General features: G+C 35.0%; 2 protein-coding genes across 3 annotated transcripts in view; one reads left to right on the forward strand and one right to left on the reverse strand.

Annotated features, from left to right (window-relative positions):
• The window catches only part of tex2l (testis expressed 2, like), a 40,515-nt gene extending 25,824 nt beyond the window's left edge, over positions 1-14,691 (forward strand). For both annotated transcript variants that reach the window (XM_056469635.1, XM_056469636.1), the window contains exons 8-12: positions 1,746-1,878; positions 3,091-3,225; positions 7,279-7,491; positions 10,814-10,934; positions 13,929-14,691. In XM_056469635.1, coding sequence (XP_056325610.1) covers positions 1,746-1,878; positions 3,091-3,225; positions 7,279-7,491; positions 10,814-10,934; positions 13,929-14,090 — 764 coding nt within the window. In that variant the 3' untranslated portion in view covers positions 14,091-14,691. The remainder of the gene's footprint in view (positions 1-1,745; positions 1,879-3,090; positions 3,226-7,278; positions 7,492-10,813; positions 10,935-13,928) is intronic.
• A 1,356-nt stretch (positions 14,692-16,047) lies between these two features.
• Positions 16,048-22,641, reverse strand: rnf151 (ring finger protein 151). The gene is made up of 4 exons (XM_056469995.1): positions 22,540-22,641; positions 21,741-21,886; positions 20,941-21,037; positions 16,048-16,533 (listed from the first exon to the last, which is right to left on the reverse strand). The coding sequence occupies exons 1-4, from the start codon at positions 22,639-22,641 to the stop codon at positions 16,048-16,050; spliced, it is 831 nt and encodes a 276-aa protein (XP_056325970.1).
• Positions 22,642-26,450: the final 3,809 nt, after the last annotated feature.

The following is a 26,450-nucleotide window of genomic DNA, read 5'->3' on the forward strand; positions in this document are numbered from 1 at the left end:
GAGTCTAAAAGAGAGAAAAAAACAGGGAACAGCCCATCTCTCATGTAAAATAAAGCCAAACAGAAACAAAAGAAACAGTTGGATAAAATAAAAAGTAAATAAAAAATAGTAGCAGTAATGGTAGTGATGATGATAATAATAAAAATGTATATGTAAAAACAGAAAATAAATCAAATTAAATTAAAAAGGGGGTTAAGGTTACATATTAATAAGTAGAATTCGTCTGTTTAATGTCCCACACATAACACTGGAAAGCTGTTAAGAGATTCTAATCTGTCTGTTCAATAACATACTTCTCAATATGTCATTTTTTCTGAGTTAGTAAACTCAGACTTGTCAGTTTTCTGAGTTTCCTTTCTCTGAGTTAGTAAAATGTTTGTTTGGCCAAGAAACAACAGCCTTAATAGTCAATTAGATATTTGCGGCATCAAATAGAACCGACCAAATATAGAAGATGTCATGAATTGTACTTGAGTTTATTCCCCTGGATTTTTACCGTACTTTTCCACAAATTTCACGGCTTTGGCTGGATCATCGAATACTTCAGGCGTGTTCTGGTTGCGGAGGAGCTGATCTGAAAGGTAAAGCTCTTGATTTACTGGTCAATCTACATTCCTACTCTCACCAATGGTCATAAGATATTTGGGTCATGACTGAAAGGACAAGATCTCAGAGACAAATGGTTGAAATGAGCTTTGTTCACAAGTTGGCAGGATTCACCCTCAGAGATAGGGTAAAGAGCTCTGTCATACGGGAGGAATTAAGGGTAGAGCTGCTGCTCCTCCTCATCAAGAGAAGCCAGTTGATGTGGCTCAAGCAACTTTTTTGAATGCCTTCAGTTTTCTCGGATTGAGCACTCATATTTCTCATTGTCTGTCCTTGTCATTGTATTATTGCCATGTTGGCTGTGCAAGGTCCGGGCGTGCTCAGGATATCGTGCTCTTGTGCTGGTGTGTTTGTTATTTTATTCGCAGCATGGTGTTTTCATTCTCAGCGCTCCAGTCAAGTTGGTTTTGGTTGGCGCTGGAAATGGAAGCATGCATGCCACATGTGAGTGTATGGTAAATGTTTTCATTTATCGTGTGCCCATGTCTTGCATTCTGAGTAACGAGTTCTCTCATTGGCTGCCTGTTCTAGTCTTGTTTTTTTTTAATGTTTTTTTACTTGTGTTGTTTCTTTGTGTCATGTGCTCCTGTCTATTGTCTAGTCCAACCCTCCTTGTTAACCCATTATCAATTTATTTGTTCACCTGTTTTTTGCCAATCATTTCTCTTTATAGTCTCCTCATGTCCGCTGTTTTGTGCCAGTTTGTCAGATGTCTCTATCCAGTCGTGTCTTGTGATGTTCTGTCCAGCCCTGATCCCTGCCAGCCTGCCAGTCAAGTTTGTTTGCTTGTTTATTAGTTTTGTTAATGTTTTCCTCCTCTGGGTTGTTTTTGTTACCTTTTATTTGAATAATAAAAACACATAATATTACTGCACTTACAGTAAGTCCTTGCTCCCTTTCCCTTCCTGAAATCGTGATTGAATGGTGATATCCCCTGTTATAGATGCACTCTTAAAAATAAATGTTACAAGAAACAAAACTTTTTTTTGCTGTGACATGATAGAAAAACTCTTCTGGGTTTCCACTAAGAACCTTTCAGCAGAGAACCATTATACTGACTAAATTTATTTGCCACTATTTCCACTTAGTATATAGTAACTTCTAATAACTGCTGGCAAAATTGTCTTTTTGTGTTTCAGGTCTTTGGTTGCATTTGGATATGGAGTACACAGGAGCACTACAGATGACTCTAGAGACCAAAATCAACTTCTCAAAACTTGGGAAAGAGGAAATCCTTGAGGCAGAAACAGAGCTGGAGGCCTTCAGTGTGTTGTAAGTTTTTAGAAAATAAAATATCTTCTGGATTTAGACCACAAATTGTGTTATCTCATATACGTTCTCCTCACAGCATAGCCAATTCAATGTCTATAATCTATAATTTATTTTATATTACCATTTTGGGTTCAGATTTTCAAAAGAAACCCATGTAGCAAAGGATTCTGGCCAAGATTTGGCATAAATCTGGCACAGCAGGCATTCATCTGGCACTGGCATACAGCATGTGGGCCAAACATGGCACCGTCTTTAAGGTATCACACGATACTTGGGCCAGATGTAAAATGTAGTATTTTGACCCAGATGTTAATAATTAATATGTGGGCCATGTAAATTTGGCCTATCTTGACCCACATTTAAGATACATTTTTATTATTTTCAAACAAAGAAAAAAAATTCACGCCCATAGCACGCTTAAAGAGCAATGATTCATGGGTTTATTAATTCCATCACAGTCGTGACACACCAACATACCTGACCCAGTTCAGGGTTATTAATTTGGGCTGAGACTTGGCCCAGATATCAATGTTTGACCCTTGTCTGGAAACTAGACTTGGTCCAGTCAAGTACCGTAATTCATTGCGGCATGTGGGCCAAGCAAAAGCTGATTGTGTGGGCCAGAGATATTTTGCTATGTGGGAATTTATGCTTGAATTAATATATATAATAATGTAAAAATAAATTAGCATATTAAAGTGACTTCTGGAGATCGCGTGAGACTAAAGAGATTGATCAATTCAAAAAAAGAAAAATTCTGTTTATTATTTTATAACTAATAATACTTTGCAATATGATATTTTTAATGCATTTTTGATTAAACAAATGCATCCTTGGTTACCATACAGTTTGTCTCAGTTTCACTCTAATAAAGAGATGCCAAAACACTGGAGTCATCAAAATCATACACACATTTATTAACAAAACACTTACTACAGGCAAGAAATGGCGGGAAACTGAACAAAGGGGTCACCTGATACAAACAGAAAGCACACAGAACATGGCACATGGGGAAGATCACATGACATAAACACAACACACCAGACTCGTGACACCATAAGAGACATTAGATATATAATACAAAATAACACCATCCTCAAACATTAAACAGCGATGTATTCATTAAAATCTTAGACTGTAAAATAGTGTTTTTAGTTGTATGTTATAGTGAAATGTGTATGTGATGAGGTCTTGTCTGGATGTGTTGTGCAGCAGCAGGTCCAGGCTCTCAGTTCTGGCTGACAGTGATGAGGAGTCTTCCAGTGCAGGATCCTCAGATGAAGAGGAAGTTTCATCTGCAGACACTCAAGGAGCTTTAACTGAAAAGACTGTAACTGGTGTTGATGGGTAATTATTATCATTTAAACAAATGACACACTATCAACAAAAACATATACTAGCAATATAAGCTAGAAATGTTGCTCTGGCAAATTAAATATCAACATTTTGGATTAATTATTAAAGTGGTAGGTTACCCAAAATCGGAAATTACCTCATAATTCATTCTGCCTCGTGATGTTACACATTTATGAATTTCTTTCTACTGTTGAATGCAAAATAAGATATTTTGAAGAAGGTATAAATTGTAGGAAAAAATACTATGATAGTCAATAGGTGCCAGCAACCTTTTTTTCCCAAAATATCTTCTTTTGTGTTCAACAGAAGAAAGAAGTTCAAATAGATTTTAAACAAGTGAAGGGTGAGTAAATGATGACAGAATTTTCCTGTTTGAATAAACAATCCCTTTAACTACAAATTAACCCCAATAACTACAATACAGATAAAACTGTGTCCACACTACAACTATAATAATAATGGCACAGAACAATGATACTGTTGGAGTAACTTTTTTCCAGACTCTAACATTTTTTTCTGAGCTGATGAACAATAAAAAATCACTGACAGCGTATAAGAATCTATTTGACTTAAAAGGAACAGTCCATGCACTAATGACAGTGGCCCCATTATTTACACCCCCTCAAGCCATTCTTAGTGTATATGACGTTCTACTTTCACACAGAACAGTCAGAGTAGTTGAATGTTATCCTGGCTCCTCTATGCTGTATAATGGTGTTTGGTAGTGACTCTTATTTGAAGCTTCCAAAAGCACATAAATCCATTGTAAAAATAACCTAGATGCCGCCATGGTTTGAACATTTACTTTATTTCATCTATTTACTTATCTTATTACACTATCCAATAGAGTCACACAAATTTGCATAAACTACAGCACTGTTTACACGAGAACTTTTTCTGCCAAAAATTAAACATTTTTTTTATGTGTTTTGCCTGTTTGTTTACACGGTAATTGTGTTTTTGTGACTGAAAATACATAAATCATAAAAACGGGTTTTAATGATCTTGAAAATGTTGTCATTGTTGTGTCTGTGTAAACCCCCACAATCAAGAGTCTTTGAAAACAATGTAATGCTCATATGCACTCATAAGATACTGATGGCACAAGGTCACTTTCCTTCAGGTATACATATATAGTAAGCACTTTCATGTGTAAAAAGATGTGTAAATCATACCTGTCAACATTGGGATGTGAAAATAAGGGATATGTCATAAAAAATAAGGGATATGCCACCATAAAAAGGGATATGCCACCATAATAAGGGATATGCCCTCCCCCACCCCCTTTAAAAAATCCCCAAATGACTAAATATGCTCATTTGGAGCTGTTTCATTGTAAAAAAAAAAAAGTTCAACGGTTATTATTATTATTATTTACAAAAGAAAAAATAAATAGTAAACATTAGCAGCAAATACATTAGCAAACAGTTCAGCTTATTGAAATTAAAAGCTAAAATAATGAAATAGATTCAGGCTATCATATCTCATTAGCCGTTTCTTCACTGTATAACTTACACATTCTGATTAAAGAGCATCGAATGAATCTCTTATTTATTTAGATTTTTTTCTTTTCATTAGATTAAATAACAAGTGTCACTTTAAAAATGCACAGATCTAACGTTATAATGAAAGCTTTCAATTGCTTTCCTAACTTTTTATGCTCATTTAGGACAAAATTAGTTGTGTTTGAAAAAAAACCTAATAAGATCGACATTTTAGATATTATTATTATTATTAAATATGTGTATATGTCTGTTCAAACATGCACCCAAAACCCAGACTTTTACTCCGCTTTAAATCGCATGTACAGAATCCGTTTGGAAAACAGCATCTATTTATCACTATGGACCGCGTCAGCTAACAGTCATGCACCACTATATGACTGTTTTGAAGATTGCATATGAAGGGGAGACAGCACCTGTAATGAAAAGGAAAGCGAAATCTGCCATTAACAAAGTGAAAGCACAGAACAGACTTACATTTAAGAGCAAGGGGTGGCCCCTGGTGGTTCGGCGGTATGGGTTGCGTATAGGGAGGCTCGGCTCTTTAATGTTTATTTGCCACTCTTCAGAGAAAGACTGAAAATACGGGAGAAATACGGGAAAATACTTTTACGGGATGATAGCGGGATAGAACTGTAAAATATGGGAGAATCCAGGTAAAAGGGAGGGTTGACAGGTATGGTGTAAATGCAGTCTGATCTCACAAGGAAGCATAGGTTTTTAAACATTTTGTCAGTTTATCTCAGAAGTACAAAAATGTAAGATTTTTAGAAGGAGGTGTGGCACCAAACCCCACCCCTAAACCCAGCCGTCATTAGGGATGAGCAAATCATTCTAAATTATACGAATGAGATTGTACAGATTTATTAAATTAGCCAGTAAATCAAAAACTTACAAATTCCTATGAGATAGCGTTGGAAAATGTAGATCATTTTGAAAATGTTATCGTGTAAAGGCGGATTTATACTTCTGCATCAAGTGCACTTGTATGCTTCAGTGCAGCCTTCGCGCAGTCGCACAACCCTCGCCATTTCTAACGCTAACGCTGACGCACACCTCTCAAAAAATTTAACTACACTTCGCAACAACGCATAGTCCAAGTTCTGTGATTGGTCAGCTTGGTAGCTGTGACCAATGTGGGTGGGACCAAGATCTGCGCAAACCCTTTGGAGCGAGTGTTTACGAGTGTTGAGTACCGTAAAGTAGCTCTAGTTAGAAACTTTTGTTTTGTGTTTACCTTATGGTTGTTGCACGTCCGCTGGTTCCCGTCTCTGAATGAGCGAGTTTTAGCTACTTGTACATTAAGGTAGCGTTCAGAAAAAACAAAACACCAGCAAAGAAACTCGACACAGAAGAACATAAAAACCTACTGCCAGCTAGAGTTTCGGAAGTGTAATTGAAGCAACACAAACAGCACGCAGAAGTATAAATGCATGACTACTCGCAAGACAGGCACCACGGGTCACGCTGATCACTCGATGCAGAAGTTTAAATCAGCCTTTCTTTATTTAAAAGAGAGGTCACAGTTTTCACACATTTTTTCTTCACTTGTTTTATTACTGGATGAATCAGCCTTTTGGAACGAATGTTTTAAATGCATGATTCATTGACAAATATTTTATAATGGTGTATCAACTGTCTATGAAACAACCTTCATTTTAAAATGCTAAAAGTTACTTTAAAACAAATGTATTACTCTATTTGGAGATCGCAACTTTTCGACGCTTTCGTGCAGCTGTACTATTCATATGTTCTGTCTTTTTAACAGTAATGAAATGTTTACTTACAGCAAATTGTCCTAATTCTTTGATCATTCAGTCAGATAATTCATTCAAAAATGCTGATTTATTCAGGGTCAAAACAAAAGTAGGTACTACAGTTGATTCTGAAATTACTTTGCAACTGTTAAAAATATATTCTAGTATGAATATAATAGGTATGAATGAAATTCAGACAAATCGTGTCCTTCATTAGAATGATTCATTCACTTAAAAACATTTCTGTGTTGCCTGGAGACAACACCTTTATTGGGGTTCTGTTTGGAAACATTTTCATTGGCAAAACAGAGCAAAGACAGACACTATTCTGAGTTTAAAATAGGAATCACATCTTTAACTTCTTGCTTATTGAACTGTTGGATTAAATAAATGTGATTTTTGCAAACATGATAATATTCATGGATAACAGCATTTTTGTTTATGAGGCTGTTCTTTATAAATATTAAAAATAAGAACTGACACAGATAAATAAATTATTTGTCTCATATCTTGGGTCAATCTGAAACAGTCATGATTTTCAAGATTTTTTTTTTTCATGGTGTTTGAAGGAGGATGTGAGTCAAACCCAGCATTTATTATTATTGCTTAAATGCATAGAAAAGAGCCCTCTAAAACCATTTCCCAGGCATAAGGGTATTAAGCAACATACTTTTTTGGTGAATAATAGCTAAAAACACAATCTGTGTCTTCTTTGAGACAATAGTTGCTGCCCAAAATAAATCAAGACCACCTAATGAAATTATTTTTTACTTTGCTACCCACAGGGCTACAGCCGGAGGCAGCACAAGCAGGCGGATTTTGAAATTCGTCGACAAGATTGCCAAGTCGAAGTACTTCCAGAAGGCCACAGAAAATGAGTACATAAAAAAGAAGATTGAAGAAATGTCCAACACTCCTCTGCTGCTTGCTGTGGAAGTGCAGGAGCTTTCAGGAACCCTCGTCGTCAACATTCCTCCTCCCCCTACTGACAGAATATGGTACGAGCTGTTCTCACAAAGATCTGAGCACACTCTGTTAACGTTGCATTAGGGACCGAAGCTTTGCTTAAGCTTACACGATGTTTGGAGAGATTATTTAGAGCAATCTTGCTTCTTAAACTTTAGTGTCAGACGCTCTTGAAGGTTTAGCTTCATCTTAATCAAATTTCAATTTGAGTTTTAGGGATTAGAGTCGCACTGTCTACAGGCTGTGCTTGATGAGTTCAGTGATGTTATCATGCCGATCAGAAGATATTTCATACATGTTTCAGGTAAAGAAACGAGGAGCAGAATTTTAAAGCATCTTTTTATTTTGAAAAGAGTTAAATAAATTTAATAAAATACTATTTTTTATATAAGTAATAGTAAATAATATACTATTTAATAAAATATATACTTAACTTAAACCTGAAAGCAACACTTCAACATAGTTAATTGCAATAGAAAATTGGTTAATATGTAAATATATATGTAAAAAAGTGTAAATATAATTGAACTTAGGTGTGCTCTTTTGGCATGCTTGGACAGGACCTAAGACATATGTTATATACACAGTATATAATATAGTAATTGCAGTAGTTGTCCTTGAAATATGGTGTGTACACACAAGCATTTGTGATAAATAAAATATGTATATTTAATATTTATAATAATATACAGTTAGGTCCATAAATATTTGGACATTGGCACAATTCTAACATTTTTGGCTCTATACACCAACACAATGGATCTGAAATTAAACGAACAACATGCACTTGCAGACTGTCAGCTTAAATTTGAGAGTATTTATATCCAAATAAGGTGAACAGTGTAGGAATTACAACAACTTGTAAAATTTTACTTTTTAATACTTGGTTGCAAATCCTTTGCAGTCAATTACAGCCTGAAGTCTGGAACACATAGACATCACCAGACGCTGGGTTCTTCAGTTCCTGCTTGTTCTTGGGGCATTTTCCCCTCAGTTTTTGTCTTTAGCAAGTGAAATGCATGCTTAATCAAAATCAGATCAGGTAATTGGCTTGGCCATTGCATAGCATTCCATCATGAGCAGTTCCTTTCCTTCTACATACTTTTCTCGTCCCATTACCCTGGTACAAGTTGATCTTGGTCTCATCTGTCTACAGGATGTTGTTCCAGCACTGTTGTAGTAAACCTTACTACATGTAAATTTTTTACTGGTTGAGGTGGCCAAATATTCCGATCAGACGAATCAAGAGTGATTGAGATGTTGTGTGTCGAGGAGGGAGATCACAAGCATTTCTACACTGTTCTAAGCGTTTGTATGTGAAGAACAAGGGCTATGGCATCTCTTTGGGAGATCAAAACAGGTTTAAAAGGGCACACCGGGGCTGGCGGGCACACCGTTGCAAAACCACCCAAATTTTCACTACCTGCCTATGTGATTTTTTTACCCGCAAAAATAAATTCAAAACCGCGCAATTGGGCGGGGAACCATCCAATCTGGCAACACTGTTTGGCCTTCCATAATGGCTATTTATAGCTCTGGCCTAATGACGATGACTCAGCAGAATTATTGCGGCCGCAAATAACCGCTAAAGCGGAACATTATAGGCAATATAGACATCAGAAATAGTATAAGCATGTATGCTACATAAGGATTGAATGCCACATGTTGAAACTTACTTGTATTAGATGAACACATTACAGAACACAACATCAGCATGAGCAATGATGGAGAACATAACAGCAGGTCCCATAAACAAATCAGCCCCCCTAGAAACGTTCAACAAACTTTAGTTCTTAGTCCATCAAGCAGGCTTTCTGACAACTGTGAAGGCGTTAATCTGGCCTTCCTGTTTTTGAGGCTCACCAATGGTTTACATCTTGTGGTGAACCCTCTGTATTCACTCTGGTGTAGTCTTCTCTTGATTGTTGATTGCTGATGTTTCTGCTATTTCTCTGATGGGTTTGTTTTGTTTTTCAGCCTTACGATGGCTTGCTTAACTGATAGTGACTTGATAGTGACATCTTGAGAGTTGACAGTAACAGACTCCAAATGCAAATTACACACTTGAAATAAACTCTGGTCCTTTTATCTGCTCATTGTAATTGGGATAATGAGTGAATAACACACACCTGGCCATGGAACAGCTTAGAAGCCAATTGTCCAATTACTTTTGGACCCTTAACAAGTGGGAGGCACATTTGCAAACAGTTGTAATTCTTACAGTGTTCACCTGATTTGGATGTAAAAACTCTCAAATTAAATATGACAGTCTGCAGTTCAAATCCATTGTGCTGGTATTTAGGGCCAAAAATGTTAGAATTGTGTTGATATCCAAATGTTTATGGACCTAACTGTATTTGTAATTATGCTTTTGTAATAACGAAGTTTCAATTTAGTACATTTCAAGTGTATTCAATTTAAATGCAGTATAAAATTCGAGTATGGATACAATTATCTGACACAATGATCCAGTCAAAAGATTAAATAAAATATTACATTTTAAAGTAAAACCTAATTTGTAATTTTTGGGAAATGTATTACGGAACATGGTATTAAATGTGTACTTTCTTCACATTAACTTTCGTGAACATTAAAAAAAACTGTCTATAATTTGCAGATGATTTTTTAACAGAATGTTTAGGTAACCATAAAATCTAAATAAAGTTATTTTATGTAATTGTCTTGAGGTTATTATGGGTAAACAGGAGGAACAGCTGACTGTTGTTATATGCAGATTTGCATATTTAGTTTTACATACAATTAAACACACTTCTTTTGCAAAATAATGGGCTACACTATATGTGAGAAAATATAAACATAACTTGGATTAAGTAACATGCCTAAAATGTACCATTCTAATTATATGACTATCAAGTAGCATTTCTAATCACACCTGTTTGTGTGAGAGTAGCAGGCTCTGAAAGCGATATACATATACCTCATTAGTGGCTGTTTCTATGGGCTGCTTTATGTCATTCAACTGCCATTTTGAAAAAGTCAAAGCAGATCCATGAACATTCAAAAGCAACACACATGTATGATCATCTAGACCTGCAATAGACTTCAGAGGACTAACACAATACCACAAGACAAACAAATGAGCTAACACATTAAACATTTACCATTGATTAAAGAACCTGTAACATTAAGTTACTTAAACACATTCATGCTTATATAAAAACACAAATCAGCTATGAAAAGCTACCCCAGTTTTATCAAAAGTTAAAATCTTGGTATTTTGTGGCTACTTTATTCATTTTTAAAGTTAGAGAAAATACTTGTTTCCCATTAGGTTTGTGGACATGTTTTTGGATATTTGTTCCATAACCATGTCTTTTATTGGTTGTCTCTCAGGTACAGCTTCTGCGGACCCCCAAAGCTCGATCTGAGAGTCAGACCCAAACTGGGAGAGCGAGAGGTGACTTTCTGTCATGTGACTGAATGGATCGAAAAGAAGCTACAGGATGAGTTTCAGGTTCGTTATGATAACATAACTTAATTTAATATCTGCTTGATTTTATTTCGACTTTCTTTTTCATAAAGTTTTAATTTTAAAGGGTAAGTTCACCCAAAAAGAAAAAAAAAGTGTGTTATTAATTAATCACCCTCATGCAGTTCCAATCACCCGAGACCTTCGTTCATGAACACAAATCAAAATATTTTAGATGAACTCAGAGATCTCTCTTATCCTCCATAGATAGTAAAGGTCCTAAGACCTTAAAGTCAAGAATAGGAACCAAAAAACTTTGTAAAAACTTGAATGTGACTTCAGAGGTTCAACTGTATTCATATGAAGCTCCATATAAAGCTTGTAAAAACAACTTTCTTCAGTGTCTATCAGTGTTGTCACGATTACCAGTGATCTAGGCTTTGCAGATTGCTGGAAAACATGTATTTTCACATGGACTACAATTCTGGCACGGTATGAACTACAACTCCCAAAAGTCTTTGCGCTCTTCACTCATGGCAACGCTGACAATCATTCAGACACTGACACACACGCACACACACACACACGCACGCACGCACGCACACACACACACACACACACACACACACACAAACACACACACACACACATAGCTGAACCTCATAATTGACTTATTACTTGGACAATTTATACACTTCACTTTCTCACACACTTGGCTGAGTCTTGTTTATTTCCTGTAGCATTACGAAGCATTCCATTGTCTTCTTTGCCTTTTGCCCTGTTTTCTGACCCTCGCCATAACTGTTCTACATTGTATGCCGGCTGAACTGAAATCATTGCCAGTGACCTGACTACTCTTTTGGATAACATGCATGCTTCTGTCTGTTCCTGTTTGACCATTGCCTGCCTGACTAAGCTATTAGAAAACTGTGTTAGGACCCTCAACTACGTTGTTACCAGGCTCCTTATGTTGCAAGTGTCCTCTGCGCTTGATCAGGGTGCGAGTTTACAATGGGCAAATGAATTGCTGTCTGTGGAGGATGATTTCATCTACAATTTCTTAATGTGTGTTTGAAAGATGAATAAAGAGCCTGGGGGAAATGACATGAGTGAGTAATAGACACAATGTAAATTTTTAGGTGAACTTTTTTGGGGGGTGAACTAACCCTTTAGGTTTATATGTAAATATGGATAAAAATGTAATCTTTTTTTATGTATTATTGATTTACTGTTTTGATATATGGTACTCTAAAGTAGCATGTATATATTTTTTACACCTTTACTTCTGTTAATATAATTAATATTTTTATTTGGGTACACAATGAATTATATCTACCTTTTGATTATATGTTCTTCCAACTGCTTACACACGTTTTCAAAACAGTGTCACCTTTATTCAAAACTACACACAATTCTCAAAACTGCACACATAAAATGCAAAACACCTCACATCTCCTTCAAAGTGTAACACTGCATTCAAAATGCCATGAACGCACGTCAGAATCAAGCATTGGCATCAAATGGTAAACACGTCTTTCATAATATAACACTTTTGGATATATAATATAAACATTTTTGTTCTAAATCTAAAGCTCTTTGCTCTTTTATAGGCTTATATCTACATTTCAATACAATGTTCTACAGTAACAGTAATCTGCTGAGAGGGGTAACAGGTACATTGTAAACACCAATCACATGTAGACACATAATATTTATTAGGCCAAACATTACTGTTGCATACAGTAGCATACAACAAAACATAAACATACTGTAGGTAAAATGTTTGTAAAGCAAAAGTATATTCTTCAGAATACAGTAAATACAGAGTGTGGGGTCTTGAGGGGGAAAGTGTCCTTTGCCTGCAGAAGCATTATGTAGGGTTGGCCACCAAATACTGTACAGTGCCAGGCTGAGAAGAATTACTCTCTTCGTTTCTAGAGGAATTTAGAAAAGGTGAATATGCGGTACTTTCCCAGAGATGGGTTGTGGCTGGAAGGGCATGCGCTGTGTAAAAACGTGCTGGATAAGTTGGCGGTTCATTCCGCTGTGGCGACCCCGGATTAATAAAGGGACTAAGCCGAAAAGAAAATAAATGAATGAATGAATGAATGAATATGCGTTACATACAAACTACAAATTGTGGACCAGTTGGGTTTTTTTTTGGCTCAGAACAGCCCAGTGTCCTGTCACCTTGGACCTATTCATAGGCCTATGCACATAGGTTAGTGATCACTTACAGTTTTTTTCCAACTGCTTACACACTTTTTTCAAAGCTCTAGACAATTCTCAAAACGGTGCACCCAAAATGCAAAACGCCTCACATCTCCTTCAAAATGTAACACTGCATTCAAAATGCCATAAACACATGTCAGAATGAAGCATATGTATCAAATGGCAAACACGTCTTTCATAATATAACACTCGGGGTGGAGACTCCATTATCTGCAGAAGCGTGGGCATAGGGTTGGTCATCATACACTTTACAGCGCTAGGGTCAGAAGAATTCCTCTATTGTTTTTTACAGGAATTTGGGATTTAGAAAAGGAGAAAATAGGGAAGGTACAAAACTTGTAGATGGGTGGAAAACCAGGTTTTTTGAACCAGAACAGCCCATCATCTTTGGCCTATACTAGACTAAAGCAGTGACTGGTTAGTGATCAGTTAAGAAATTAGTGTTTCTAATATCTATTTATTTGAGGAGTGTGTGTGCAACCTTGTAAATAAGTGTAGCATTTTGATTGGTTGTGTTTGGAAAAGGAAAACAAGTTGCTTTATGTTAGATTTTTGTGTTTTAGGTAGAGAGTTGTGTAGTGTTTTGAGAAAAGAAGTGTTTTATTCAATGGAAAATGTTCAAGGCTGAGAAATAGTTTATGGTTTTGGAGATTTGAGGTGTAGTTTTGCATTTTGAGTAAGATGTTTCAGAAATCATGTGACATGAAAATATTTTGTGTGTAAGCAGTTTGTGTGTAAGCAACTGTAAATGAAAATGTTTGAATTAGCCCCATAGCAAATCTTCTTAAATCTCCTGCTTTTTTATAGAATGTTTTTGTTTTGCCCAACATGGATGACATTTATCTGCCACTAATGCACTCTGGGATGGACAACCCGCCACTTTCCAAGCACCCGGCAAAGCTCTCCCAGAATTCCTCAATGGCCTCAACCGACAGGAGCGATCCGGAACATTCTGCAGAATTACAGTAGTGCCTCCTTGTGGACAGACATGACAGTGCAGCAGTATCAGAACTGGTTATTCAACTTCAACAAACTCAAAGCAACATAACTTACCTTAAGCAAAGTGTGAGTAGCACATGTCATCTCCCAATGCAATCAATACAAGGTATGATTTCCATCATGCAATCCCATTTCCAGGACACTGAAGTTAGTTGTTGTCATCATACCGGTGGCTTAATTTGTGAATAATCCATTTTGTTACTTTATTGAATATCTATGACAATTGATTGTGTGTTGGAACATCCGCAATAGCTTAAAATAGACAAATAAGCATTAATATTAAATGATTTATTTAACAATTCATACTTAGAATGTAATACAAATCTTTTTTGAAAAAAGTCTTACATGTTCCAAAGGCGTTTGCTTTTTACATCATAAATGATTATAAAATATCTGACATTTTTTGTACAATTTCACATTTTCGTGTCAAGTATCACTTCAAGATTGTAATATCTGAACGTAAGCAGGCATTTGAATGTTACAGTAATATTCCTTATAATATGAAGCATTAGCATCAACGTCCAAGCTGTAGGAATGTGTAAAGGATATTTTTTGGTTTATCGTCAAGTTCTGACCAGACAATAAACTTGTAATATCAATGTGCAACATATCCCATTTTAAAAAGATTTTGTCTATAGTTTTTTCTGTTATAACTAAAAATACAAATGTCCATCTTGGTTCTCTGACTATTGTTATGAAATTCAGTAAAGTCCGATATGACATTTAATTTCTAAGTTAAATGGAACACAGCATAAGTGTTTTTTTTTTATTGTTCATTTTAATCAGTGTGGTCTAGTGTTATTTTCAACTCCACTGAGTTAGAGGCCACACTGTAAAACGTTTCACTTGGTTAAACTTACAAACTCAAGTTCAACAGCTGCCTTAAAAATGTGAGTCAACTCAACTTTGACAGATTCTTTGTTTCAACTTAAATTGTTGAGTTTCACAATATATTTAACTAAAACTCAACATCTTGAGTTCAACATCAAGTTGAGTTGACTCACATTTTTAGGGCAGCTGGTCAACTTGAGTTTGTAAATTTAACCAATATGAAACGGTTTACAACATTTTCAGCCAAATATGGAAACTTTTGATATGCTTTGCCAGTTTGGTAACACGTCAATGTAATTTTTGGGACAATAAGTGAATTAATTTGAAAACAGGTTTTGAACGAAGTTTTTGAGAAAATACCATGTGTCTGTGTAAACACCCCAAAACTAAAGTCTTACATCATGTGCATGCAAAATGTGTTTTTACGGGAGTGTTTAAGGTAAGCTCTAACAAACATACTCAACAATGGCGGAGTATGTGGTGGTGTTGTTGCTGTAGTGTTTCCTAAAGCTTCATCAGCAAAAGTACATATTTACTTCACACACACATCAAATTATTGAGCAATGCGGAAGTAAGCTCTTCTGCGAGTTCGGTTTTAGAACTTGCGATTCATTTGCATATGGTGGAAATTTGGATTAATAAAGGGCAGTTAACGGTCAAACTACTTGTGTAACAAGTGTGTTTATGACTATATATAGAAATGAAGATAATATAAAATATAAAAAACTAGCTTGCAACATCGAGCAGCATATAACGAGCTGTTTTTATGACTAAAAATTAATGGAAGTTAATGAGACTGGAAGTCTGGGTAACAATGGCTGCACTCACTCATACGAGAAAGAAAAGGTCACATTCCCTACATGTACTGCTGTGGCGACCCCTGATAAAGCAGGAAGAAGGTGAGCGAAAGTGAGTGAGTAAACGAGAGAGTGACATTCGTACAGGTTTGGACTGACATTACTATGATTAAACATTTTTTAATGAACTATCCTTTAAGTTCACTCTACTAGTGGAAAGACACATTTAATAATAAAACATGCACACATAAAACAACTAACTTTTTGTTTGTTTGTTTGAATCCTGGACCATTTTGAAACTATATAAATCGAATTCTTGAATTGTAAGTGTGTCTATGTCTGCTGCTGCTTGGACTAGAATCTGTCCAAGCACTGGTTCCCTCGCCTGCTTCCGTTTCCAGATCTCCGACCTCCAGGCTCTCACACATCAGGTTGATCTGCCTCTTTATTTGGGCCATGCGGCTTTGCATGCGCTGCATCTTCCTGCGCAGGTTGGCTGCAACGGCTCTCTGCTTCCGGCGCTCGGCTAGGTAGCGCTGCTGCAGCTCTCGGTAGCAGTTGTGTTGGACCTGGTTCTCCCGGACGAGCAGCGTTCCACAGCCCATGGGGCACAGCTGTCTCCAGTGACTGCAGCTCTGATCATGCACCTGCGCATCCTTCCTCAACACCTGCTGGCCACAGCCCTCATGAGGACAGATTTGCCACTCATATGGACAGTTGGAGATGTGGAGGTACTCGTTAGAAAGCGGGAAAGTTGCCCTGCAGCCCTGCTGTCCATTGCGACACTATAAACACACACAGTGACATTTCAGACTCATATTTTGGTAACACTTTATTTTTAGGGTCCCTTCAGACATTTTTTTCACTCCAAGTAACTTTGCAACTACTGCCCAGGTCAAGTAGCAGTCATCAGATGATTAGTATGTCTGCTAAATATCTGCTCACACTGCTCACACATTGTCCCCCAACAGACATTCTACTCACTATAAGTCAGTAACTTTAGCACCTTTAGCCACTTTTCCGCTGTGTGACATATTACAGCTCATTATCATTTGCACTTAGTATGACTTGAAGTTAAAACTTTTTTCATTCCAGGTCACCTTATTCAGCACTCGCTGGATCCAATCGTTGGTAACCAACAAGAGGAAAGTCTGGTCATCTACAGTGCTGCTATTTCCAGTGTTTTTATCTTTTTGGTATAAAAACTGTTCAGTTGTGCAAACCAACAATACAACAGTGGCTGCTGCTGTGGACTATTTAAAACTGGTTTGATGTGTGTAATCACGTCATGATATTGTGAAGTACAATGTGATGCTGGATTAACATCTATGTTGATCCTGGAACATCATTTTTGTTCAAAAATGTAATCCATACCTATTCCCTTAACCCAACCATAACTGTTAATTATTCTCATAATCAGAGGGGAATAATAGTTAGATAACAATCATGTAGAAGTGCATAAACCATAAGCTGTAAGCCTAAACTTAACATAACTGGTAAACATATCCCTTAATTCTGATTGGCTGATTGCAATGTTGTTCCAGGATCAACACAGATGTTAATCCAGTATCATATCCTACTTGGTGAAATCAGGATGGTGGTGTATACATCACGTTTTTGTCACTGTCTTACTAAAAAAAGTACCAGGCACCAGCTCCCCAAAAGTGAGTGAACTGATCTGAGCCGTATCATGCAGTCAAAGAGCTTGTTTAGTCAAATAGTGCTATAACAAGGCTTTAGAGTCTCTCCATCTGACATGGTTGAATGGGAATTAATGAATCACTTTTATGCTTTTCTAAAGAAAAAATGTCTTGTGGGGTCCCTGAAATATTTCCCTAAAAGGGGCCTTGGAGCAAAAAGGTTGAGAATACATTATCTTTTGGAAACACCGTATAATTTGATGTTGCCTTTAAATCCTTTCCCCAACTACACAGAGAGAGTAAAGCCCAGCTCAGACTGTGATTTCATCCACCATTTGGTGGCCTAAAGCCCTCTCACGCTGTGGGATTTCAGCAACAATTTGGTCATCTGAGACAAATTTGGCAAAATCCTAAAAGATTGATATAATCTTAGGCTTAAATCATTGGTTTGACATGTTCACCAACAGCCGATTAATGGCTGTAGTGATCAGATTTTCCCCTCTGAGGATGTTCTGACAGAGTCATGTCTTACAACTAGCTTCCAACCAAGAACAAATAGGAGTGCTGAACCTAACAAGTGTGATAACTTCAATCCACCAAAATGTCGAAAAAGCTCTTTTTCTGGTTTAAATATTGACGCATGTTACGAAAAAAAAATTATTTAGCATTGTTTATTGTTGAAGTTTTTTGTGAGGTATGATTTCAGAATGTGGATTATTAAATGTGTCACGAATGAGTGATGTCAAACTCCGAATAAGATTTTTTTTTATGTGTTTTTGTGTCAAGACACATTGTCTTCATTGTCATAATGTGAAAACTGCTATCTTACATGTGACATGGGAAACATATCTATTCAGTCTCACAAGCTACAATTGTAAAGGGTTAATAAAAATTGCACAGTGTGAGCTAGGATTGAGTGAAATAAAGAACATACAAAGAACTATACAGAGTCTTAATGGGCTCTTTAGCAACAGTGGTTCTATATAACACCTTAATCACCCCAAAGAACCAATGAAGAACTGTACTGGATTTAACAGGTTCTTTATACATTTAGGATACTAAATACCTCAATCACCTAAAACAGGGGTGTCAAACTCAATTCCTGGAGGGCCGCAGCCCTGCAGAGTTTAGTTCCAGCCTTGCTTCAACTCACCTACTTGTAGGTATTAAACAAGTCTAAAGCACCAAATTAGTTTGATCAGGTCTGTTTAATTAGGGGTTGGAACTAAACTGTGCAGAGCTGCGGCCCTCCAGGAACTGAGTTTGACTCCTGCGACCTAATTGAACCAATTTGTTAAAGTTTGTATTAAACCCCAAATAAGACATCAGGATGTACATATGCTTAAAACTCAATTTTAAATGAGCATGAAAACATTGTTACTGCTCATGAAGAAATTACTGGATCTGAATTGCACAACACATGTCACAACTCAAGCACTAGAAAGATTTTGCATCATCCAGTGTCTGAACAATAAAATAATAACTTGTACTTTGTACTTCTGTCATTACAGTTGCGGGTACATTTCAATCCCCTCACACAAGCATTCATCAGCACAGACATCTTTGGTTTTCCCCATTTTCAATAGTTTGTTTTTTCTCCTGTTTTATTTTCTGTATCTTTTCCAACTGTATGACTAATAATCAGCATTTCTCCTGTGGTAGGCAAACTAACTAGTGCAAAAAAAAGTCTAATTGCATGAGCGAGTTGCGTATACATTGTATGATCTTACAAATGTCAGGCTGCATATGAACCGTATTAAAGAATCATGAGCATTGTACATGTAGCATAGCATACACTTAAAGGCCAAATTATGCCAAGGCCTTAAAGGCCAAATTACTTCTCTATACATGCACTGGCTCACTTTTGGAACCCTGCTATAAATGTATCTGTAGCTCACACAAGTGCTTTGAATAAATTTTACACTACTTAGTTTACTCACAAGGTGTCATCATTAAACTAATAGATGTGTCCGTTATTCTTGGATTGTCTACTGTTGGTTACTAGGTTACAAATACTATAGTCGGCCGCTCAATCAACTTGATGGAAACACCTAATTTACATTTGAGTATTTTATTGAAAAAAATTTTGACCTCTGAAAAGATTCACTTTACGTACCTGACCAATGATACATTTTGGAGACAATGGGCCCTATCATACACCTGGCGCAATAAGGTGCAAGACATGTTCTGCGTGATTTGTTGCTATTTTCAGACCAGCGCAACACTAATTTTAACTTTTTGCACCACATTGTTTAAATAGCAAATTTATTTGCGCCGATTTGTGACTCATGGGCGTGCTGGTCTAAAATAGAGATGTGTTAAGGCGCATTGTTGGCGCGTTGCTATTTTGAGAAACTGAATTAGACTATGCCATTGACCATCTAAAAGCTGGTCTAAAGTCCATCGCAGAGCATGTTAGTTATTCGCCTACATAGGTTCAAACGCTTACACATTGCTTAATACACACAGGATGTACATCAATACACAAATATCTTTACATATATAAAAATAAAAGATTAAAAAGTTTCTACATAAATATCTACATAAATATAAAAACCACTGCCCCCATGCCTCATCTCGGGGGGCTTTTTCAGTTTATTCATGACAATTTGCATTTGTATAATGTTATTATTATTGTTGTGAGTATTATTTATTATATGCATATTTATATTTGCTTTAATAAAAAACAAGTTTAGATTTGTCTATCTGTCAGACTTATACATCGCCAAATGGGGCATAAGAATAGGATGTGTGTTTGGATATAACTCAGTTTTTTGACCACACTTCGTTATTATTGTTCATTTATTAATTTTCTTTGAATTATAACTGAAATTAAAATATTTTTGAAACAAATCTTTGCGCTTAACAAAAGAAATTAAATATGTAGGCTAATGGCTGTCTTCAGTGGAGTGCGTACAACACCGTTTCCTTATCCACGAAAGTAAAGGAGTAAAGAGTAAAGGTAAAGAGAAAGTAAAGAGGCCAAATGGGGGAGGCTCGTTCTTTATCCTCACACTGCAGATGGTCAGTTAAACTGTTTTCTCGCTAGTGAAGCATTCAGTTTTTTCACTTACAAAGTCCGCCATGTAAATAGCAAATGCACCTTGGCGCGACGCAACTGACGCTTAAAGTGAATGTGAGATGAGACTCTGATTGGTTTTATACATGTTATGCTCAAAACACACCCATAACTCATTAAGAGAATAAGCACAACCCTGTTAGACCATGCGCCAGGGCGCAGGGAGTATTTTTCCGTCCTTAAAATAGCAAAAGTGAATGCGGACATGCCCTTAATGCTTTTGCGCCATGTGATTTAGACTTTGTACCTACATCGTTAAAATAGAGCCCAAATGTATACTGTAGGTGTTAAGGACATATCTATACCCATAAAAAACAACAACTAAAACCAAAGTGGACCTAATACCATATGAAGAATTGAATGTTAGTTAGTTGGTATGTACAGGCATGTGTGTATATTCACCAGATTATCTAAAATAGGCAAAAAAAAAAGTACATCCCACATTTTCAGCCCTATTTGAGTATGTTGCCTACCTTGACTGATAAACGGCCAATGGATTTGCTCAGCTTAAACAAAACCAGCATTTGGTTCTGGTCGATCGATTGCCTACAGCATGGGCATTTGACCTGTCTGAAACAAACAGAAAAAAAGCAGACACTATAGAAATCTATGTTTACAGGTTAACAGCTTTCTTCATATATACTGTGTATTCTTTTGTGTCTCATGGTACAAAGACATGCAAACAAGTGTGAAACAAGTTCATCACAGTTTTCAATTTTCAGTTTTGAATTTTGGGTGAACTATCACTTTAAGGCAAGTATAAGTAACTAATTAAATGACCTAAAAATAAAAATGTCTTGCTTTTGTAACTAGCAGATTTAAGCAGGCAATTTAATTATAGTAACAAGTTACTTACAACCAAAAGTGATAAGAATATTAGACTTCTTTGAGAAATTCTTAAACTAACCACAAACTTTGGCCAGCCACTTTATCTGTTGTCTTTATCCTACCTCGGATGTTTTTTGTAACTAATAAATATTCTTAAATACTTTAATTAATGTATTTAAAATATATTTAACAGAATATTTTACAGTGTTACAGTATACTTGCTATAGCAATAACAATAAATGACACGTCATTACATGCAGTAACCCTAAGGCTAGCATCATACAGTACATTTTGTTAACTAATGTAAGCCAATGCTTACTGTAAATGTCTTACACTTTAACAAGTGTACATATAAGAATGAACAGTAGCCAATGTATTCTGTAAATCATTTAGCAACACACCCCAGCCTGGTTAATCTTAAACACAATTAAAATGAAATTGTTACCTTTTCATCCACTGTAAAATGCATTCCTTGCAGAAGACATGGTTGCATTTAAGCCGTACAGGACAGCGTAAAACAGCTCTACAGATGACACAAATCAGATCATCATCTGGAGGATCCACAAACTGATCCACTTCATAACCTCCAGTCTAATACGAGAAAAGCAGTAATAATTATAGGATGTCAATTAATCTATTGGAATGTACAAGCTGTATTATTAGGTATTATGCTAGGACACTCCTGTAATAGAAGTTATTTCCTGGGTAAATACAAGCTTGGAATATTATATATTAATATTAATAAAACTTTTAATAATACATTTTTTTAATAATAAAACTCAAAAATGTTCTTGGTTATAGTTTTTGTCTAATTTCTAGTCAAAATATAAAAACAATCTTAAATCAAGAAGCATTTTCTAGATTTAAAAAGTGTCTTATTTTCAGAAAAGGTCCAAATTAAGTGGGTTCTACCTTAAAACATGCAATGTTTTAAACATGTGAATGGGGTAAGAAAAATGGTCTTATTAAAAAAATCTAACAATATGTTTATTTTACTTACACCATTGGCACTAAATTTTGATTTTTCTGAAGACAAAACAGTGTGTTTTTTCCTAAAAAACACTTCCTGATTTAATAATATTAGATATTTGGACTAAAAACAAGACAAAACTGTAAATAATAAAAGCTTTAACAGTATTTTTCACAAAGGTTATAAAAATAAAAGAAACTCACCATTTTCTGTTGTGTTTTAAGCACACGGCTGATACAGATGCTGAATAATTCAGAGAGGCAAAAAGACAGACATCGGTCATCACAACACGCAGCAAAACATCCCAAAGGAGATCACTTGACCCGGGATCATTCAGAAATGCATTGCAGATGTCCAATCTTCTCTTCTCTTCCATTCTAGCACAAGTGACAAATGTGGTTAGCACCTGACAACTTTTTGACAGCAGCCTAGGACTCTATTTTGGTAACATCTAGGTTTTACTTATCAGACAAAGGCACTGCTATGGAAACCGCTGAACTTCAATGGCTGCTGCTCTAGAGGATACAAGCCCTATTCTCTAAACACACAGGGCTGAATGGCCTGTGGAAACACGGCAGCCGTTTCGACACAATGGAAGATTTCATAAATCAATATGTGTTGAATGTTTGGTTGTTATTAATGCTGTCTTGTACTTTAAGTGAATATACAGAATGTGTCAGACTTCAGTGGTTAAACTAAATCAACAACTTTTAGTTTAGCTAAAAGTAAAATATAAAGAAAACTCCAGAATGAAATGGCCAGTATTCATATGAACAGAGACCAATGTTGTTACTTTTGGGTAAATTCTATATACTGCATATATTCTATATACTTTTTTGTCTTGTTTCTAGTCCAAATATCTAAACATTCTTAAATTATTTTCTACAAATAATATGTCAAAATGAAATGAGTTTTTCCTTAAATGGGATAAGCAAAGTAATATTGTTTTTCTTTTTTACATAACACTATTTAGCTTTTTTGCCCCATTGGCAGATTATTTATATTATTTTAAGAAAAAATCATTGAGTTTTGGCAAAATAATTCTTAAAATAAGGTAATGTGTTATGCTTCTCTAGAAAATGCTTCTTAATGTACTTTTTTTTTTAGATATTTGGACAAAACAAAACATCTAAGTAAGAAAAGCATTTGTTTTTGCAGTGTTGCTTCAGTATATGTGTATTGTACTCATTTGCTCACATAAAAGGTTTTAGAGCTGCAAGATTCTGGATAAACTGAGAGTTGAATTTCTTAAGTGTAATTTTTTGAGTTTTGTGCATTATCTAGAAGCTGAATACATAGACGTGCCATCGATGTATGATTTAGTGAAAGTAGATAAAAGGTCAAAGTGGATACAAATCTGGAATATGATGACAAAAAGTAAAACTGAAATAAAATACAAAAAAAATTGCTTTTAAAGTTGTCCAAATGAATTTCTTAGCAATACATACAATATTACTATTCAAAATTTTAATTTAAATATATTTTTGGTAGGACACTTACAAAATATCTTCATGGAAAAAGATCTTTACTAAATAATCTAATACTTTTTGGCACATACAATGTATTTTTGACTATTGCCAAAAATAAACCAGTTCAAAATAAGACTGGTATCGTGGTCCGGGGTCATCAATTCCCTGATAAAACAAAAAGATCAAGATTCTTTGACAATTCTGAATTCTTGACAGCCAAGCAAAATAGCAAATTATTTAGAGATTCAGATTTTATATTTTTTATTTGATGCAATACATTAGATTTAGTATTATATTACTCATTAAAAAATAATAAAATAAATAAATAAATAAATAAATAAATAAATAAATAAATAAATAAAGTTGATTTTGGATAAATGATTCAGCATTTAAAAAGACTTTACTAGTTTAATATCTGGTTGAGTGACCAAACACTAAAATAAAATTGTTGCTGCTTGTTCAAACTACATGTTTACAATGAGCTGAAACAACAGCATTCTTGAGTTTATTTAGGGACAACTCAATTGTTTTTTGTTCAGTCAACTTAAAATTGTAAAAAAAAACATTATGTTAACTTAATCGATTTGAGTTGAGTTGAGATAAGATGAAGGGATTGTGTTGAAACCAGCATTTTTTTTTTACAGTGAATGATTTTGTGACGAATCCTAACAGTTGCTTGGGGCCACTTACTGTTTTGGCAAAAAAAAAATTAAGTTGATCCACTATGTTGAGTCACTATGGTTTTGCTATACTAACCATAGTTTAACCATATATTTATAGTAAAACTATTGTTATAAACATATGAATCAATCCATCAAAAAGAGCTACTACAATTTAGTATAAAACTGTGGTTCATTTTAATCTGTTGAAGAATAAGCTAATGATCATGGATTACAAAATCAGTCATAAGTAAAAAAACAACAACTTTACTCTGATGTTAAGATAGGACAATAGTTGATGAGATACTATAAAACGATACTAAAAAAAAATACTATACGATACTATTAAAAGATACTAAAACATTTTAAGAAAATCGCTTTTAAAGTTCTTAGCCAAGCATAATACTAATCAAAACTTTTTGATGAAGCTTTGATAGAATTTCATTTCTTTTCTAAATTTCTGAATTTCTAAACTTTTCATTTTTATTTTTGCCATAAAATAAAGATCCATCATTTTGACGATGTATTTTTGGCATATGATAGTGAAACATAAGACTGGTTTTGTAGTTTCTGGTTTCATTTTTTCAAGCAGGTAGAACCTGTCCTACACAATAGTGATATAATAAGGGGAATTTGAAAGGATAATTTGACATTATAAAAGAAGTCTCCTCAAACACATAAACATATTAAGCATCAATAACAGACAAACAGGCAATAAAAGCTGACAAACTATTTCTGAGAATGTCAGTTTGTAAGTAAGCGCAGCTTCCTGCACAGAAACCTCAAGACACTCCTTAGGTTATTGATTGCAGTTTATTACCAGTAGCTTGTTCATCTTGCCGTTACGATTATACAGGGGGAATTTAACAAAGCCAAACTCAGCTCACTGATGGGTATAATAATTATAAAAAAAAAAAAAAATAAAAAAAAATATATATATATATATATATATATATATATATATATATATATATATATATATATATATATATATATATATATATATATATAAAAATTATTATAAAAGAGATTTATTCTCAAAAACATAAAGTGAAATAATTTAATTTGTTTTTCTTGCTTTTTGTTTTGTTCCCTACATCGTCTCAGCAGGTTTCATTGTCTGGGAATGTTGCACATTATATTGCTCTTGCTTCTGTATTACAGTTTTTAATCTGGAGAAAATGGTAGGGCATTGTTTTAAAAACACTCCAAAGAATTACTTCTGTTATCTGTGTGTGCTGTTTTCTGATGTTAATAATTTTATATGATGTGTAATTGTCAAAGATTTCAATTTCTACTGTAAAGGTTGTATATAAACATCATAAACTGCAAACATTATACTGTTTTTTTTCCTCTTATTTCTCACAAAAAGTTCCTTTATCAAGACACATTTACCAAATGTGCTCAAAATATTACAAAAAATATTAAGTCATGATTTTTATGTCATTATTTTAGTGTTTCACAGTATTTGTTTTCAGTATTTTATTTTGTCATCTATCCATCCATCCATCCATCCATCCATCCATCCATCCATCCATCCATCCATCCATCCATCTATCTATCTATCTATCTATCTATCTATCTATCTATCTATCTATCTATCTATCTATCTTAACTTGTCTAATTAACCTAGTTAAGCCTTTAAATTGGACTTTCTAACAAAATAACTACAATATTATGTGCGGTCATCGTGGCAAAGACAAAAGAATTTAGCTATTAAAACTAATGTTTAAAAATTGATTAAAAATATTCTATTTCCACACGTGCGCTAAAAGATACTTTTTGTATATTTGATCATTTTGATAAAAATAGGACTTAACACTCTTTAACACGCAATTAAATGTGCAGTGCATCTGGAAAGCATTCATAGCGCTTCACTTTTTCCACTTTTTTATGTTACAGCCTTATTGCAAAATGGATTAAATTAATGAATTTTCTCAAAATTCTACACACAATGTTAAAAAAAATCCCACAACATCAAAATAATAGAAAATATTTATTGAAACGTATGCAGTTATATACGCAAAAATCCAGATAAAACCTTTTCCAGTGTGGAA

The sequence above is a fragment of the Danio aesculapii genome, chromosome 12 (assembly GCF_903798145.1).
Source record: "Danio aesculapii chromosome 12, fDanAes4.1, whole genome shotgun sequence".
Classification (NCBI taxonomy): Eukaryota; Metazoa; Chordata; class Actinopteri; order Cypriniformes; family Danionidae; genus Danio; species Danio aesculapii.